The 16,199-nt window shown below is 43.1% G+C and overlaps 1 protein-coding gene and 1 long non-coding RNA gene across 2 annotated transcripts in view; one reads left to right on the top strand and one right to left on the bottom strand.

Moving 5' to 3' along the window:
• LOC309502108 overlaps positions 1-16,199 on the bottom strand; it is a 105,018-nt gene that overhangs the window by 18,042 nt on the left and 70,777 nt on the right. The window lies entirely within an intron of this gene.
• LOC309501944 (uncharacterized protein) overlaps positions 13,365-16,199 on the top strand; it is a 33,612-nt gene continuing 30,777 nt past the window's right edge. The window contains exon 1 of the mRNA XM_082174237.1: positions 13,365-13,551. Coding sequence (XP_082030363.1) covers positions 13,542-13,551 — 10 coding nt within the window. The 5' untranslated portion in view covers positions 13,365-13,541. The remainder of the gene's footprint in view (positions 13,552-16,199) is intronic.

Genomic DNA, 16,199 nt, shown 5'->3' with positions numbered 1-16,199 from the left:
TTTGGTGCTACGCCCCTGCTGCCGCCATACAAATATCTTGCAAGGTAATCCCACTTGACCAGGCCCACGAAGAGGCCATGCCTCTCGTGGAGTGCGCTCTGACACCCAATGGGCACTGCATGCCCTTGGAGGCGTATGCCAGCGCTATAGCATCAACTATCCATCTGGATAGGCTCTGTTTCGACGCGGCTAGTCCCTTAGAACGTCCGCTAAACGAAACAAAGAGCTGCTCCGTCTGTCTGAAAACAGACGAGCGAGACACATAAGCTCGTAATGCCCTGACTGGGCAAAGGAGGCTCGCGTCTCTTTCCTCATCAGGGACCGGTAGGGCTGACAGGGAGATAACCTGCGCCCTAAACGGTGTGTTGAGGGATTTTGGAACATAACCGTGCTTAGGTTTGAGTATAACTTTTGAGTCATTGGGCCCAAACTCCATGCACGCCGCGCTCACAGAGAGCGCGTGCAGATCCCCTATGCGCTTCACTGAAGCGAGAGCCAGCAAAAACACCGTCTTGAAAGACAGGTGTTTCAAATCGATTGACTGTAAAGGCTCAAATGGCGCACCTTTCATGGCTTCCAGAACCGTAGAAAGGTCCCATACGGGGACTGAGGGAGGTCTGGGAGGATTCAGTCTCTTAGCCCCTCTAAGGAAGCGGATGACTAAATCGTTCCTTCCTATTGACTGACCAAGCGTTGTTTCTGAGAACGCTGCTATAGCCGCCACATAAACTTTGAGCGTGGAGGGGGCCCTGCCCCCATCCAACAGCTCTTGTAGGAAGGAAAGCACCTCCGTCACACCACAGTTTGTGGGTGACACACCACGGGCTGTGCACCAGCCCGAAAACACCGACCATTTCGAAGAATAGAGTCGTCTTGTAGACGGAGCTCTAGCCTGCGTGATCGTGTTTAATACTCCTTTAGGGAGTCCAACATGTACCCGTTGATGGCCCAGACATGAAGGGACCATAGTTCCGGGTGAGGATGCCAGATCGAGCCGCGGGCCTGTTAGAGGAGATCTCTCCTCATTGGTACTGGCCACGGGGCAGTACTTGCTAACTGCATCACGGCTGGGAACCAAGGTTGGTTTTTCCAGAACGGTGCTACCAGCAGTACTGAGCATCCTTCTTCCCTGATCCGTTCTATCACCTGAGGCAGGAGAGAGACGGGGGGAAAAGCATAGAGCGGGCGGCGGGGCCACACATGGGCCAGCGCGCTCCTGCTCTTGGAGAAAAATTCTTGACAGTGAGCGTTTTCTTGAGACGCAAACAGGTCCACTTCCGCTCTGCCGAATTTCTTCCACAGCAGATGGACTGTCTGTGGGTGTAGAGACCACTCGCCTGCCGGAACATTGTCCCTGGACAGTCTGTCCGGTCCTATATTCAAGATCCCTGGCACGTGCGCTGCTCTGAGCGAGCGCAGGTTGCACTGAGCCCATACCAGGAGGCGTTCTGCCAGCCTGTACAGTTTCTCGGATCTGATGCCGTCCTGGCGATTTATGTAGGACACCACAGACATGTTGTCCGAACGGACCAAGACGTGGTGACCTTTTATTTGGGGACAAAAACGCGTCAGCGCGTTGTCTACTGCCAGCATTTCGAGGCAGTTTATGTGCAGATTGCCCGCGCTCGACTCCTCTGCGGTGGTTAACCGCGAGGGGGAGGGCTGGGCGGTTCCCGTGGGAACTGTCATGTCTATGTGTGGATGTGGGCGCGGGACAGCGGGCACATTTATCACACCGAAAGCATCGTTCGCTTGCGTGAAGCGAGTGCACGTTGGTTTCGTTTTTACAGAAACCGTGAGACATGCATAACGTGGTGTTAGTGGGCACTGGGTAGTGGGCACGTTCACCATGTTTGAAGCACAACCGATCTGAGTCGGTTTTATGTGCGCGAGCCCTGTGTGACAGGCTGTGCTTATGTGTAGGGATGGGCACTGGGCAGTGGGCATTCTTACTACACATGAAACACCATCGGCCGTGGCCGGGACACCAGAAAATACACTCTTTTGGGGATTTATCTGGGTAGCCGTGAAAACGGCATTTGTGTGCAGGCAAGCGGGTGACAGAACCGACTTGTTGGCTGCAGAAAACACTGGAACAGTCACATTTTCTGGAACTGGACGAGCGAATAGCTTTGGTGTGAGTCCGGCCGCAGCGGGACTGGAACACCGTCGTTTTCCTAGCTGTGCTAGGACGACTTCGGGGCCTCGGGCTTCACCGTGATCCTAGGTGGATGAGCGGGAGCGCGGTCTCGCGCTTCTGGCCTGGCGGCGCTGTGAAGTGGAGGCAGTGGACGGTGGCTGTGGCTGTGAGCTCTGAGCAGACGGTTTCGCACGGCCTGCTGCAGAGCTGGAGCGCTTCGGGAGGAAGTGCTTCATAGCCTGAGACGCTTTCTGTACCTCTGCGAATCTCTCCGCGAAGTCCTTGACGGAGGATCCAAAGAGGCCTGTGGCGGAAAGCGGGGCGTCGAGGAACGCGGTGCGTTCAGACTCGGCCATTTCCGAGAGCGTCAGCCAAAGATGTCTCTCAGACACGGTGAGAGAAGCCATAGTCCGTCCGATGGCTTGTGCTGCGGACTTAGTAGCACGAAGAGCGAGGTCCGTGGCACTCCTTAAGTCCGGCACGCAGATCGCGTCAGGTCCTTCCTCATCCAGCTTACGGAGGAGATCGGCCTGGAAGATCTGGAGCGTTGCCATGGTGTGCAACGCTGACGGAGCTTGCCCGGCGGCGGAGAAAGCGCGGCGGAGCAGGCTTGACGTCGTGCGGCAAGCTTTAGAGGGCAGGGCCGGCTTAGCGCGCCGTCCAGCGGAGGGCGGACATAAGTGGGCCGCTATCGCCTCTTCAACCGGCGGCAGCGAGAGGTATCCTTTGTTCTTGGCATCGTCAACGGCGGAGAATGCCAAAGAAACAGCAGGACGCACTCTAGCAGAATAGGGGGCGCTCCAGGACTTGGCGACTTCTTCGTGTAACTCAGGAAGAAAAGGCGCCGGTCTGGACGCAGGCGAAGCGCGCTCCCCAGGCAGGAAAAATCCATCCAGCCGGTTGTGAGCGGGCTGCTCAGGCGAAGACCACTCGAGGCCGAGGCTCACCGCGGCCTGTGCGAGTACTCGCATGAGTTCCGTCTCAATGGAAGCTCTCTTGCCTGACGACGTGCGGGCAGGGGGTGCGGGGTCCTCAGAGCCCGCCCAATCCTCACTGCCTGACGCCAGGATAGAGCAGGAATCATCCTCTCCCAGCAGGGCTTCCTCATCCGCGATATCAACGGAAGCGGCGGCAGACGGCGGCCGCTGTCCGTCAGGAAGCGAAACAGAAGAAGCCGGGGAAGCAAGCGGGCGAACCGGCGAGCTTTGGCGGCTGAGGGAGGGTTCCGGGGCCCGCTGGGCACGGCGCTTTTTACGGCGCGACGCCGCGGCGGGCGGGGGAGCAGTCTCGGTGAAGACGGCTAGGCGAGTCCTCAGAGTCGCCATTGCCATCAGCTCGCAGTGAGGGCATCCGCCGTCAGCGAGCGCGAGAGCTGCATGTTCCTCCCCCAGGCAGGAAACGCAGATCACGTGGCGGTCCCCGTCGCTGAGTGTGGCTCTGCACGAGCCGCAGGAAGGCATCTTTAAAAAGACGCTAGCTCTTTTAGAATGTGTGTCGCGGCGGCGACACACACACACAGAAATAAAGTGTAATAAAAGAGAAGGATATAAGCGCCGGAAAGCGCAGCAGGAAGGCAGGAAGGCGGCGCGGCCAGCGACTTCAGTGACTCGTCCCGCTGAAGGTGCTCTCTCTCGACGGCGCGGCTTCTAATCCAGCTCCAGCGATGCGTGTGCTTCGCTTGAAGGATGAAAAATCAGATAATAGCTGCCTGCGAGCGATATTTATAGGCCTAGACCACGCCCATTTCGGCGGGACGTGACGCAGCGGGCGCGAAGTGCCCTGATTGGGTCTGACGTCACGCCAGGCCTCGCTCGATAGGCTGCTGCAGTTGCCGCAGAGCAGCCAATAGGCGCGCGAGCTGTCTCGCCTATGTCTGCATTGCTGCTGCAACGCGTTTTGCATTATTACAAAATTAAGGATAATTTTTGGCTTCAATATCTCGCGGAAAAGGATTTTCCCCTAGCGTAAGATATCTTACGCAGTACGAGAGACCTCTCGTAAGAGAACCCATTTGCTCAGGCGGGGCATGTTGTCACACTGTGTTACAATGAGCCCCTATTAGAACTATGATATTAGATTCTATTAATTCTATTGAGAAACCATGAGAAAAACAATGTTCAGAAATTATTAATGTATTATTATGTTTTGAACTATGCTGTATAGCTGTGTTTTGCGATGTGTTTATTGTCAAACTCAAAAATGTGTTTATTTTGAATGATTAAAAGATGACATTTTATATGAAAAAGTTAATAATAGTGTTTTATTGAGAAAATATTTTAGTTTGTCTTGTATATTGTTTTGATTAGATCAGATAACGTTTTAATCTGTCATATGGTCATGTTACAGTGAGCACCACCTATGGGGCATGTTGTCACATTTCACTTCCATTCTTTCAGGGTATATCAAGAAAAAAGTAAACACTGTATTAATGAAAAGAAAAAACATAAAATTGTACTAGACATGTGTGAGATTAATGTGGGAAAAATAAATACTCTGAATCCTAAATAGATAAACTGAGAAAGTCAAGAAGCGTTAGGCTGTGCCCCACTCTCTCTCTCCTATCACAGCTGTACTGATCAAACATGGTGACCTAAACATGATAACATTAACTGCTTAAATACACTAAATTAACTGGTTGCAGTCAAGTAAAAAATATTATTCATTAATATTGTAATATTGCTGAATCAACCTAAATACATTAATTTATACCAACCAAATTCATTTTAATGGGTTAAATCAAGTTTTTCAAAAAGTTCTGTGAACTTTGGCTAAAGTTATGAACAAACGTAACACTTATAGAATGTTCGTTCAATGTTATCTGGTCTTTAATAGCGTCCTCAAAACGTTAGCACAAACACATTAATACATCTTTCATGGAGTGTTTTTTCTGGAATGTTTAGATTGACATTCCTTTTTTAAATGTTACCTCTTGTTTCATGAGGAGATATTGACGATATGACAAGATCTATGACAGAACCAGTCAAGCAACTTTATTATGTTTCTGATGTATGAAATTGAATAAATATGAATAAACTGAGGGATGTAGATATGATGGGCCTGTCAACTTGATTTTGTTTTCTTATTAAAGTGCCCCTATTATGCTATTTTAAAGTTTCCTAATGTTGCTGGAGTCTCCTACAACAGGTTTACATGCATCAAAGGTCGAAAAACGGTCGAAAGGTGTCATTTTCTCATAATATACATTTGCACATCACCAGATTGTTCAATGATTCTCAAACGACTTGTCAGGTGAATCAGTCTCTCTAAATCCCTCCTTTCCATGAGCTACTCTACTCTGATTGGCCAGACAGCTCAGTCTGTTAATAATAATAATAATAATTTGTTACATTTATATAGCGCTTTTTCTGAGACCTCAAAGCGCTTTACATAGATGGGGGAATCTCCTCAACCACCACCAATGTGCAGCATCCACTTGGATGATGCGACGGCAGCCATATTGCGCCAGAACGCCCACCACACACCAGCTTACTGGTGGAGAGGAGACAGTGATGAAGCCAATCAGTATATGGGGATGATTAGGAGGCCATGATGGACAGAGGCCAAGGGGCAAATTTGGCCAGGATGCCGGGGTTACACCCCTACTCTTTTTCTACTGGGATTTTTAATGACCACAGAGAGTCAGGACCTCGGTTTAACGTCTCATCCGAAGGACGGTGCTCTTTTGGCAGTATAGTGCCCCCGTCACTATACTGGGGCATTAGGACCCACACAGACCACAGGGTGAGCACCCCCTGCTGGCCTCACTAACACCTCTTCCAGCGGCAACCTGGTTTTCTCAGGAGGTCTCCCATCCAGGTACTAACCAGGCTCAGCCCTGCTTAGCTTCAGTGGGCAACCGGTCTTGGGCTACAGGGTGATATGGCTGCTGGCAAGTGATTGGTCTGAACAGCTGGCTGCTGTTGTGATTGGTCTACTCTACTCTGATTGGACAGACAGCTCAGTCTGTTGTGATTGGTCTACTCTGCTCTGATTGGCCAGACAGCTCAGTCTGTTGTGATTGGCCTACTCTGCTCTTATTGGCCAGACAGCTCAGTCTGTTGTGATTGGTCTACTCTGCTCTGATTGGCCAGACAGCTCAGCAAAACAAAAATGTAGAAGGCATTTTTTTTTTTTTTTGTGCATGTCTGTGTAGGCTGTTCCACCAAAGGAAAATAAATGTCTCTTTAAATAAGTTTTATTAATAAAGTAAATGCATAGAACCAGTTTATTTGTAGTGCATTGCCAATAGTTTTATATAATTAGTTTATTAATTTAATTAATAAAAAGACAAAAAGACCTTGAGATATGTTTGGTAATTGTACCTGAATGAATTTAAAATTAATTTGCTATATTTCAGATCAATATATTTGTTTTCCTTAAAATTTTAATAACACTAACTTTATTCTCATCTGAATTATAAATAATGTATTTCTGTATAAAATAATACTACCATTAAACACATTCTTTTAATCAATGTAGAATGTGTAACTTACTCACTGTGTTGGGTGACAGTTGTAGGTTACAGTTTGACAAGAGTTTACAGTTTGACAAAAGCACAATGTTGTTTTATTACGAGTGTACACAAATAAAAGTAAACACTTTGCAGTTTGAATGATGTCCAATTAACAAAATGAGTATGTTTTTATGTTTCCATTGTTCGATCGCGCCCGCGCCTCTCTGAACACACACACACACACGTGCGCACGCACACGCACGCAGGCACACACACAACATATTCCAGTATTGCAAACTTGACATCGCAGCCTGTCCATTATAACCTGTCTATGATTATAGCCATAGATATTATGTCTATGATTATAGCCCATAAGTTATAGCCACGGAGCTTCAGAGCTAAGGCGGAGCTACAGATTAGGTGTCCCTAAAGAATCCGCGTATCTAACAGTAGTTCCGCATTACATTAATTAATTTGCACGGGTTTTATTTATTTTTATACCGTGTATTCTCCGTGTGTATTCATGCACCGAACCGTGACGCCCGTACCGTCTCGGTTCAATACAAATACATGTACCGTTCCACCCCTAATTTCTACAATACCGGGTCATGCCTTTTGGCCTTCGAAATGCTGGCGCCACCTTTCAGCGGTTAATGTCAATTGTGTTATCCAACATATCTAATTGTTTATTTAGATGATGTTGTGTGTTATGCTAGCACTTGGGAAGAACATCTTAAAATCTTAGAGGAAGTCTTCAAACGTCTTAGGGATGCTAATCTTACCTTGAATCTAGCAAAATGCGAATTCGGTTGTGCTACAGTTACATATTTGGGTAAGGAGGTCGGTAGTGATCAGATTTGACCTTTGAACTCAAAGATTCAAGCTGTCCTTGATTTTCCAATCCCGAATAATAGAAGAGATCTCCGTCGATTTCTCGGAATGATGGGTTATTATCGCTGTTTTACAGAATTACTGCGTAAAGCAGTCTCTTTCAAGTGGACTTCTGAGTGTCAATCCGCTTTTGAAGCGCTGAAAACTCTGTAGTGCTCCTGTACTTGCTGCCCCCCATTTTGAAAAACCGTTCCTGATAGAAGTTGATGCTAGTGGTACTGGTGTCGGTGCGGTTTTATTGCAGACCGGTGAAGATGATTTGAATCATCCGATCAGTTTCTTTTCGACAAAAGTTTCTCAAACATCAAATGAACTACAGTACTATAGAGAAAGAGGCACTCGCATTAATCCTCGCCTTGCAACACTTTGAAGTGTATATTGTTTCGAGTGTACAACCTGTTACCATTTTCACTGATCATAATCCTCTTATGTTTCTCCAACAAATGTCTAATAGCAATCATCGGTTAATGCGATGGTCTCTGATTTGTCAAAGCTACAATATGAAAATCTGTCATAAAAAAGGTATCGAAAATGTTATTGCTGACTCACTGTCCCGTGTCAACCAGTAAAACATTATGTTTTATTTTATGGGTGGGGGTGTTAGGACCCTGAGATATTTGTGTGTTTTTATCAAGTGTCCTTGTGTGTGGGTGTTTCTCGCTCTCTCTCTCTCTGTGTGTAGACAAGTTTGTGTTTCAGATAGGTGTTACCTCTGTTAACCTGTGGAAGACTGTGATTGGACCTGCTATGCACCTGACCTGGATATAAGGACCGCCCCTGACACACAATGGTTGCCTTTGAGCCTCGTCGACTTTGTGCTTTATGCCTTTGTGATTCGCATTCGTACCATTTGATTGTGATTCTCTTTAACTTTGTTCGTTTCGCCATTATTTAATTGAGTAAGGCCCTGTCCCATTTCTCCCCCCTTAAAACTTCCACTTGGTTTTGAGTGCCCTCGAAAGTAAAGTCCCCTCAACGAGGGAAGTGGAGTTGAAGATCTTTCCCTATGAAATGGGACACCACTACATGCAAATTAGCGCGGCAAACCTCAGTACGTCACGCGCAGCAAACCTTAGTACGTCACGCACAGCGTCTACTACTACTACTATTTTCATTCAGAAAATGTATTAGACGCTGCCACTTTAAGACCGAATGCAGATCTAATATTACACATTTTCTCAACTAACTCCCATTTAAGACATAAACTGTGTTAAAGGGAATCTCCAAACCGGTCATTTAGCCATATTTTTGTCTTTATTTGATTGTTTAGTTGCAGTTTTTTTTTATTGCACATTTGCTTGTCTAGTTGCAGTCCGTTTCCGAATGCGCGCCGCCATGGGAACAGGGTCAACGTACGTCTCTTGTGCGGATAATTGTGCTTATAATAGCTCTTTTTACAATCAAACACCTCCCGCAAGTTATAATCAGCAGACACTGCATTTTACAACAATCACTGAGTGATTGTGCTCAGTGCTGTTTGGGTTTAACGTTAGGGAGAAGTGACAGCGTGCTGTGAAGAAAAAGATGAAGCACTAGACGAACGCGGCTAGTTTTTAATAGTTTTACCTCGCATCTTCTTTTTATAATCCCGGAACAGTCGGAAAGCCTCAGTGATTCACGAGGCTTCATTTCCCCATCCCTACCATAGATATCATAATAAAGGCTAGATGTCTTACGGCGGAGTCACTTCCGGCATGACCGGCGGCCATCTTGCCACAGGGAAGCTGTGAATTAAGGTGAGTGATCAGCACGCACACAAATCCTCTTATCTCGCTGAAATCTGGACGGATTTACAAACGGTTTCGTTTCTTACAAACGTTATTAACGTGGATATAATTCTGAAGGCTTAAACATGTTGAACATAATTATTCATATGTATGCAGTGTCATAACTACATCTCTTAAGTTTATAACAAACCAAACCGTTTGAAAATCGGTAGAAAATTTAGCAAGTTATGGTTATTTAAAAGTACATGCACCATGTTTCGAGGGAGCACCCTGTGGTAAGATGGCCGCAGTGTGCGAACGTCGACCTCCATTGGCCAGAAGCGCGGACGAGACATCTAGCCTTTATTATATGATATCTATGATCCCTACCACCATACGTCCCCTTTTCCCGGACATGTCCTCTTTTTCCGGACATGTCCTCTTTTTGGACCTTAAAAAATGATCGCCCAAAAAGCCCGGGATTCAGCTTTTGCTTTATATAGTCGCCGTTCATTCATTGTGTGCGTTCGTGCATTGCTTTAGGTCCCGCCTTCTCGCACGCCACCATAGAGAGCCTAAGTCCCTCCCCTTCCGGTTGACCACCATGGGACCTTAACTCGGAAAAATATTGTATGGTAGTCAATGGCGAGAGACAACAAATATTTTGATCTCGTTTGAATTGTGCCCTGAATTACTGATGTTTGTCAATTTAAAAGATACATTTTAAAGTCAAGAAAGTCGCAGTTTGATGTAAAACTGTTGAGGTATAAGACTGTGAAAATACGTAATTACAAAGACTACAAACCCAAAAGGCGCACATGTGACGTCATACCTTTTCTCTCAATGAATGAAGCTAACTTTACTGAAGCTAACGTCTGTCATTTTTTTCTATAGTCTTACCCATAATCGTAACGTTACGCCGTCATACCTGAGTGTTTTGTACCAGACTGCACACATACGAGCAACGGATGGTGACGTACATAGTGCGAGACGAGAGATGTAGTTCATTGCGCGATTTTCACATAAAACTAAATGTTACTCTTCTGTTTTATGACAAACTGCGACTTTCTTGACTTTCATAATTATCTTTTAAATTGACAAACATCATATGTGTAATTCAGGGCACAGTTCAGACGGAATAAAAAGATAAGTTGTCTCTCGCCATTGACTACATCTTTTTTCCGACATATGGCCCTGTCCCAAATGGCACACTCCGGACTTGTGGACTTCCTCAGAGTCCACACTTTGGTGACGTCATGTAGTGCAGACCTATAGGGCCCTTGGCGCGAGTCCACGAGGGCGCATTGAGAGGTATTTTTGGGACAGACTTGCTCGGCACGCCGGAAATAACGGTCTGGTTGTTGTTGGACAGGAGAAATCACATTTTTGCGCTCCGACGTCTTATCTGCATGTCCACTACACAGCCTAATTTTACAGTTCTATATTTTGATATTGTGCATATCACCTGGGCATTAGACAATAGATAAATCATGCTTATTTAAATGATGTATACAGTTGTACATAATAATACATAATGTTCCATTTGAACTAAGACTACCATTTTAAAACATAATTTAAACATATTTTTTTTCAATTTACAGGTTTCAATATTCATACTATGTTTACATATGACTCAGTAAAGCCCTGCCATTCGGTTTAATGAATCATAATGCAATCGTATTATTAAACACGCTATTATTATGTTTGAGACATCAAACACTGGTTGATGACCATAATGTTTGTATAAACTGTAGGTAACAACTGATAAAATGTACATTTAGGTCATAAAAACAGTCATATTTTCTTCTCAGCCATGTCAACAATTATCCTTGAGTGAAATCTCCTCCCATCTGTTGTCTGATTGGCCTTTCGCAAGGATTCCTGGGTAGTTAAAGTGCGTGGAGCCTGCATCTATGGCCCTGTCCCAAATGGCGCACTTCATGCGGACTTTCGGTCTCGTGGACTTGAATTGCGCGTGCTCGCTGAGTCTACGAGTCCGTAGGCCGTCCCATTCAGCATTTTACCGCTCTGAAGTGTGCTCAGCAGCGCCCCCTTTGTACCCTTGAAGCGGTCTTCCACGAAGCCCGCATAGATGCAGGCTCCACGCACTTTAACTACCCAGGAATCCTTGCGAAAGGCCAATCAGACAACAGATGGGAGGAGATTTCACTCACGGATAATTATTGACATGGCTGAGAAGAAAATATTATGTTTTTTATGACCTAAATGTAAATTTTATCAGTTGCTACCTACAGTTTATACAAACATTATGGTCATCGACCAGTGGTTGATGTCTCTAACATAATAATAGCGCGTTTAATAATACGATCGCATTATGATTCATTAAATAAATAGAACGAATGGCAGGGCTTTACTGAGTCATATGTAAACATAGTATGAATATTGAAACCTGTAAATTGAAAAAAAATATGTTTAAATTATGTTTTAAAATTGTAATCTTAGTTCAAATGGAACATTATGTATTATTATGTACAACTGTATACATCATTTAAATAAGCATGATATATCTATTGTCTAATGCCCAGGTGATATGCACAATATCAAAATATAGAACTGTAAAATTAGGCTGTGTAGTTGACATGGACATAAGACGTCGGAGCGCAAAAATGTGATTTCTCCTTTCCAACAACAACCAGGCCGTTATTTCCGGCGTGCCGATCGAGTCTGTCCCAAAAATACCTCTCAATGCGCCCTCGTGGACTCGCGCCAAGGGCCCTATAGGTCTGCACTACATGACGTCACCAAAGTGTGGACTCTGAGGAAGTCCACAAGTCCGGAGTGTGCCATTTGGGACAGGGCCTATGCGGGCTTCGTGGAAGACCGCTTCAAGGGTAAGGATGGCTGAAGCGAAACAGTCGTTCCGAAACTTTGCGAGATCCCGAAGCGCAGATGTGTCGAAACACTGATCCGAAGCGTGATTCGAAACACCCATGTCACGTGACTATGACCAAACGAAGCCTCGAAGTGTTTCACTAGTGTTTCATCAGGTGTGGTCCGCCGAATCAGCGTTTGATTGACACGGTCGGGAACAGACCACACAATCGCACATCTGTATAAAAGTGAAATAAACGCATTTTGACCTCGTGGGTTTTTGTGAGAGGAGTTTGATTTTGAGATAGCGGATTTTTGGTGATATAGTGACATAGTGCGATTTGATTAGTTATAGGCAATTTAGACTTACATTTAAATTTACACAACACATTGACTGATAGGCTAGAGACAGACAGAGTATACATATAGTGACACATTAATAGATACATAGATATAAATATATATAGACAGCTAGATTAATAGATAGATACATATATAGATAGATTACAGATACATATATACATATATTATAGATCGATACATATATAGATACATAGATTATAGATACATATCTAGATACATAGATCGATTCATATATAGATAGATTTGGATAGATAGATAAAATGGAGGCTCCCCAGAAGAGATGCCGTACATCAGTGGTGTGGGAGCATTTCCATTTAGAAACCCCAAATAAAGTGAGATGTGTGTATTGTGATCAGCTAGCCTACTGCAACAATACATCATCCATGATGCGCCATTTGACAAGCAATGTCCCTTGTGAGAGGATTTTTTCAAAGGCTGGAGAAATTATCTGTAAAAAAAGAAGTAGGCTAAGTCCTTCCACAGCAGATAAATTAATATTTTTGAATAAAAATCTCTAAAAAAGTGAGACATTGTGGCTTGATTTCTTTTATTAATATTCATTTTTCATGACCAAAATAACATTATGCACAGTGAGGAGCCTATAGGTTACAAGCTTCACATATTAGAACATTATAATAATAAAAAAACAACAAATTTTTTTAATGGCTCGTCAAGGTTGTTTCAGATCAACACCTGCAAGTGACCACTAGGTGTCACCGTTGAGACGGGTGTCGGATTGATTCGAAGCCTCGAAACAATATGGCACATTTGGTTCAACTGTTTCATTGGTTCACGAGGCCTCGATTTTGCCATCACTATTCAAGGGTACAAAGGGGGCGCTGCTGAGCACACTTCAGAGCGGTAAAATGCTGAATGGGACGGCCTACGGACTCGTAGACTCAGCGAGCACGCGCAATTCAAGTCCACGAGACCGAAAGTCCGCATGAAGTGCGCCATTTGGGACAGGGCCATAAGGTCCCATGAGCCGGAAGCGGAGGGGAGGGACTTAGGCTCTCTATTGGTCGGTCGGTCATGTACGTAACGCCGCGGGAACTTTGGAATGCGGAAGTGACGCGTGTCGTGGAGCAGACGATAGTCCCAGCAAACACCGACAGCTCCAGCACTGAACCCCATTAATTTCCATTGTTTCCGAAGCATGCGCGCTGGTAAGTTGATGCAATTACTGTATTTTTCACTTTTAAACACTTCAGCCGTCCTCTCGTGAATCTAGTCAGTAGTTGTATTTTATGTAGCCAGCTTTAGTTAGTGTTTATTGGAAGATAATAGTTCATTGCAGCTAGCTTAGTGACCAACACTTCACTAATGTTCGCTAACGTTACCAGTCAGAAATGTGTAAATTCAATCGTGAGGTCATAGTTAAATAATGTGATGTTGCACTTCATAGTTTTGTTTTGTCAGCCCTATTTACATACATGAGGTGGTCAGAATATTAGAAATACATCTGGATATATAAAGCAAATAAGTACAGCAGCAGCAGCACCCCTACACATAATAAGACATTATAGAAAAGCTGAATTTATGGCTGAGCCTACAGTATCATAATGCAATAAAAATATAATTTGTTGTGTTGTGTTATAATGTGTTGGATGAGCAAAATGATCATCCAGCTTCTTCCATAATGTTGTTGTGTAAGAATAACAATTTGAATAACAATAGTGGTTTGTATATCTGCTACTGCTATATATATTGTGTGTGTGTGTGTGTGTGTGTGTGTGTGTGTGTGTGTGTGTGTGTGTGTGTGTTCTCATTTAAAGGTACAATATGTAAGAAAAATTCCCCAAAATCATCACTATATTTCCTTTAGTTGTGTACTTACAATATCCCAAAAGTCTCCAAATATTTTTTTATTTCAGAGAAATTCCAATTTTAAATAATGGCCCTTCCCGGATTCAACATTTCAAATAAACACTGTTCTTTTGAACTTTCTATTCATCAAAGAATTCTGAAAAAATGTGTACACAACTGTTTTCAACATTGATAATAATAGCGTTACCTTTAACGGGATTCATTTCCGTATACATTTACATTTACACTTGCTGTAGATCGTATGACTGTATCTGTGTGTGTTCTGATGAACGGTTTGAAAGGATGTAGAGGTACATTAGCCATACTGAAATGATTTTAACAGAAACGTTAATGCTAGGGATTGTATTTAGGAACATAGTTATTTCACTCCATAGCACTTTGGGCTTTCCTCTACTTGGGCTTGAGTCTTGGATATCACCAAATATTGTGTCTGACACAATGTTAGCTTGTTTTTCTTATGATTTGTACTTGATTTTCTTATTTTCAAACAAAACAAATTATATAAACAATCATGTACTTGACATATAACCAAACCACTAAATCAAAAACGTGTACATAAAAAACAGTTAATCAATAAATTGTAACAATATAAATAATAAGTGAATACATAAATAAATAAAATAATATGAGGTAAAAAAAACTAAACAACAAAGAAGAAGAAGAAAAGGATGGCCAGGGGTGTTGAAAGCACCATAAGTTCCCACTGTATGCTAAATCATATTTACCATGACTACTATTTTATTTTTATCTCACCACATGCCACTACCAAATGCAAAAATGTTCCCCATTTATCAGAATAAATATCAATCCTCCCGTGCAGACTATAGGAGAGTTTAAGGGCTGCCATCGGCCCTAAATCCAAAAGCCACTCAAAAATAGAAGTTCTTCTCAGTTATCATTTATAATTTCTTAATTTTATTTGAGAAAAACTACTCAAATACACCTTGAAACTCAAAGCTCTTCACTTCAACCCATCAAAATAAAAACCCGCTTTCTAACTTGACAGTAATTACGATTGTACAATAAAATGTACTTCTCAAAATAATTATAATAATCATAATAGTAGGGTATTGCAATTTATTTAAACATTGTTTAAGAAATATTAATTTTACCCCAGAATTGAATTGAGTAAATCTCTGTTGTGCAGCACTTTGCCAAAATATAAAAGGATAAAAGTTAATTTCAGTTGATTACATTTTAAAACTTTATTTAAAGTATGCATTCATTTCATTGCCACCATTTTGTTTAGTATATGTGTGTTAAATCAGTACAGAAGCCAGAAAACAGTCAAACCAGAATTCCTGAATTTTTTATAAATTATTAATGATAAATATAAGTAGTTTAACTAATCTGTAATTCAATTATTACATTTTATTGATTGGATGTTTTTGATGAATGAAATAGAACAAAATATAATATGCTTTACAAATTAAAAATACAAACACAAAAAAAAAAAAAAAAAACGGTTTGACCATTTAATACCGAAAACGTGATATTTTCTGAGACAATTATCATACCATGAAAATCTCATACCGTTACACCCCTATAGTTAATACCAGCCCTAAAGAACAATTACAGTGCTTTAAACTATAGGACAGGAAGAGCTAAATAAACTAATCTCTGCATCTCAAACAACAACATGTTTATCAGCTCCAACACCCACTAAAGCACTGATAAGAGTCGTTCCCTGTAGTGGAAGAGCCTCTTCTCAATATTATCAACTCGTCTTTATCTCTAGGTCATGTTCAAGATCGTTCAAGCTGGCCGTTGTTAAGCCTCTCATCAAGAAATCACAATTAGATCCAAATGAATTAGCAAATTACAGACCCATTTCAAATCTTCCATTTACGTCTAAAATACTAGAAAAAGTCGTGTCTGCTCAATTAGGCTCTTTTTTTGTGCAAAATAATATGGGAAGCTGCGTGCATATGGTGATGCAAAATTGTGTGAAATTCGATGTAGTATGCACTCCAGGCGGCTAGGTGGC

Source organism: Leuciscus leuciscus (assembly GCF_965113295.1).
Source record: "Leuciscus leuciscus genome assembly, chromosome: 6".
NCBI classification, from domain to species: domain Eukaryota; kingdom Metazoa; phylum Chordata; class Actinopteri; order Cypriniformes; family Leuciscidae; genus Leuciscus; species Leuciscus leuciscus.
Note: the sequence above shows the minus strand (reverse complement) of the source record. Positions and strands in the feature narration are given on the sequence as shown.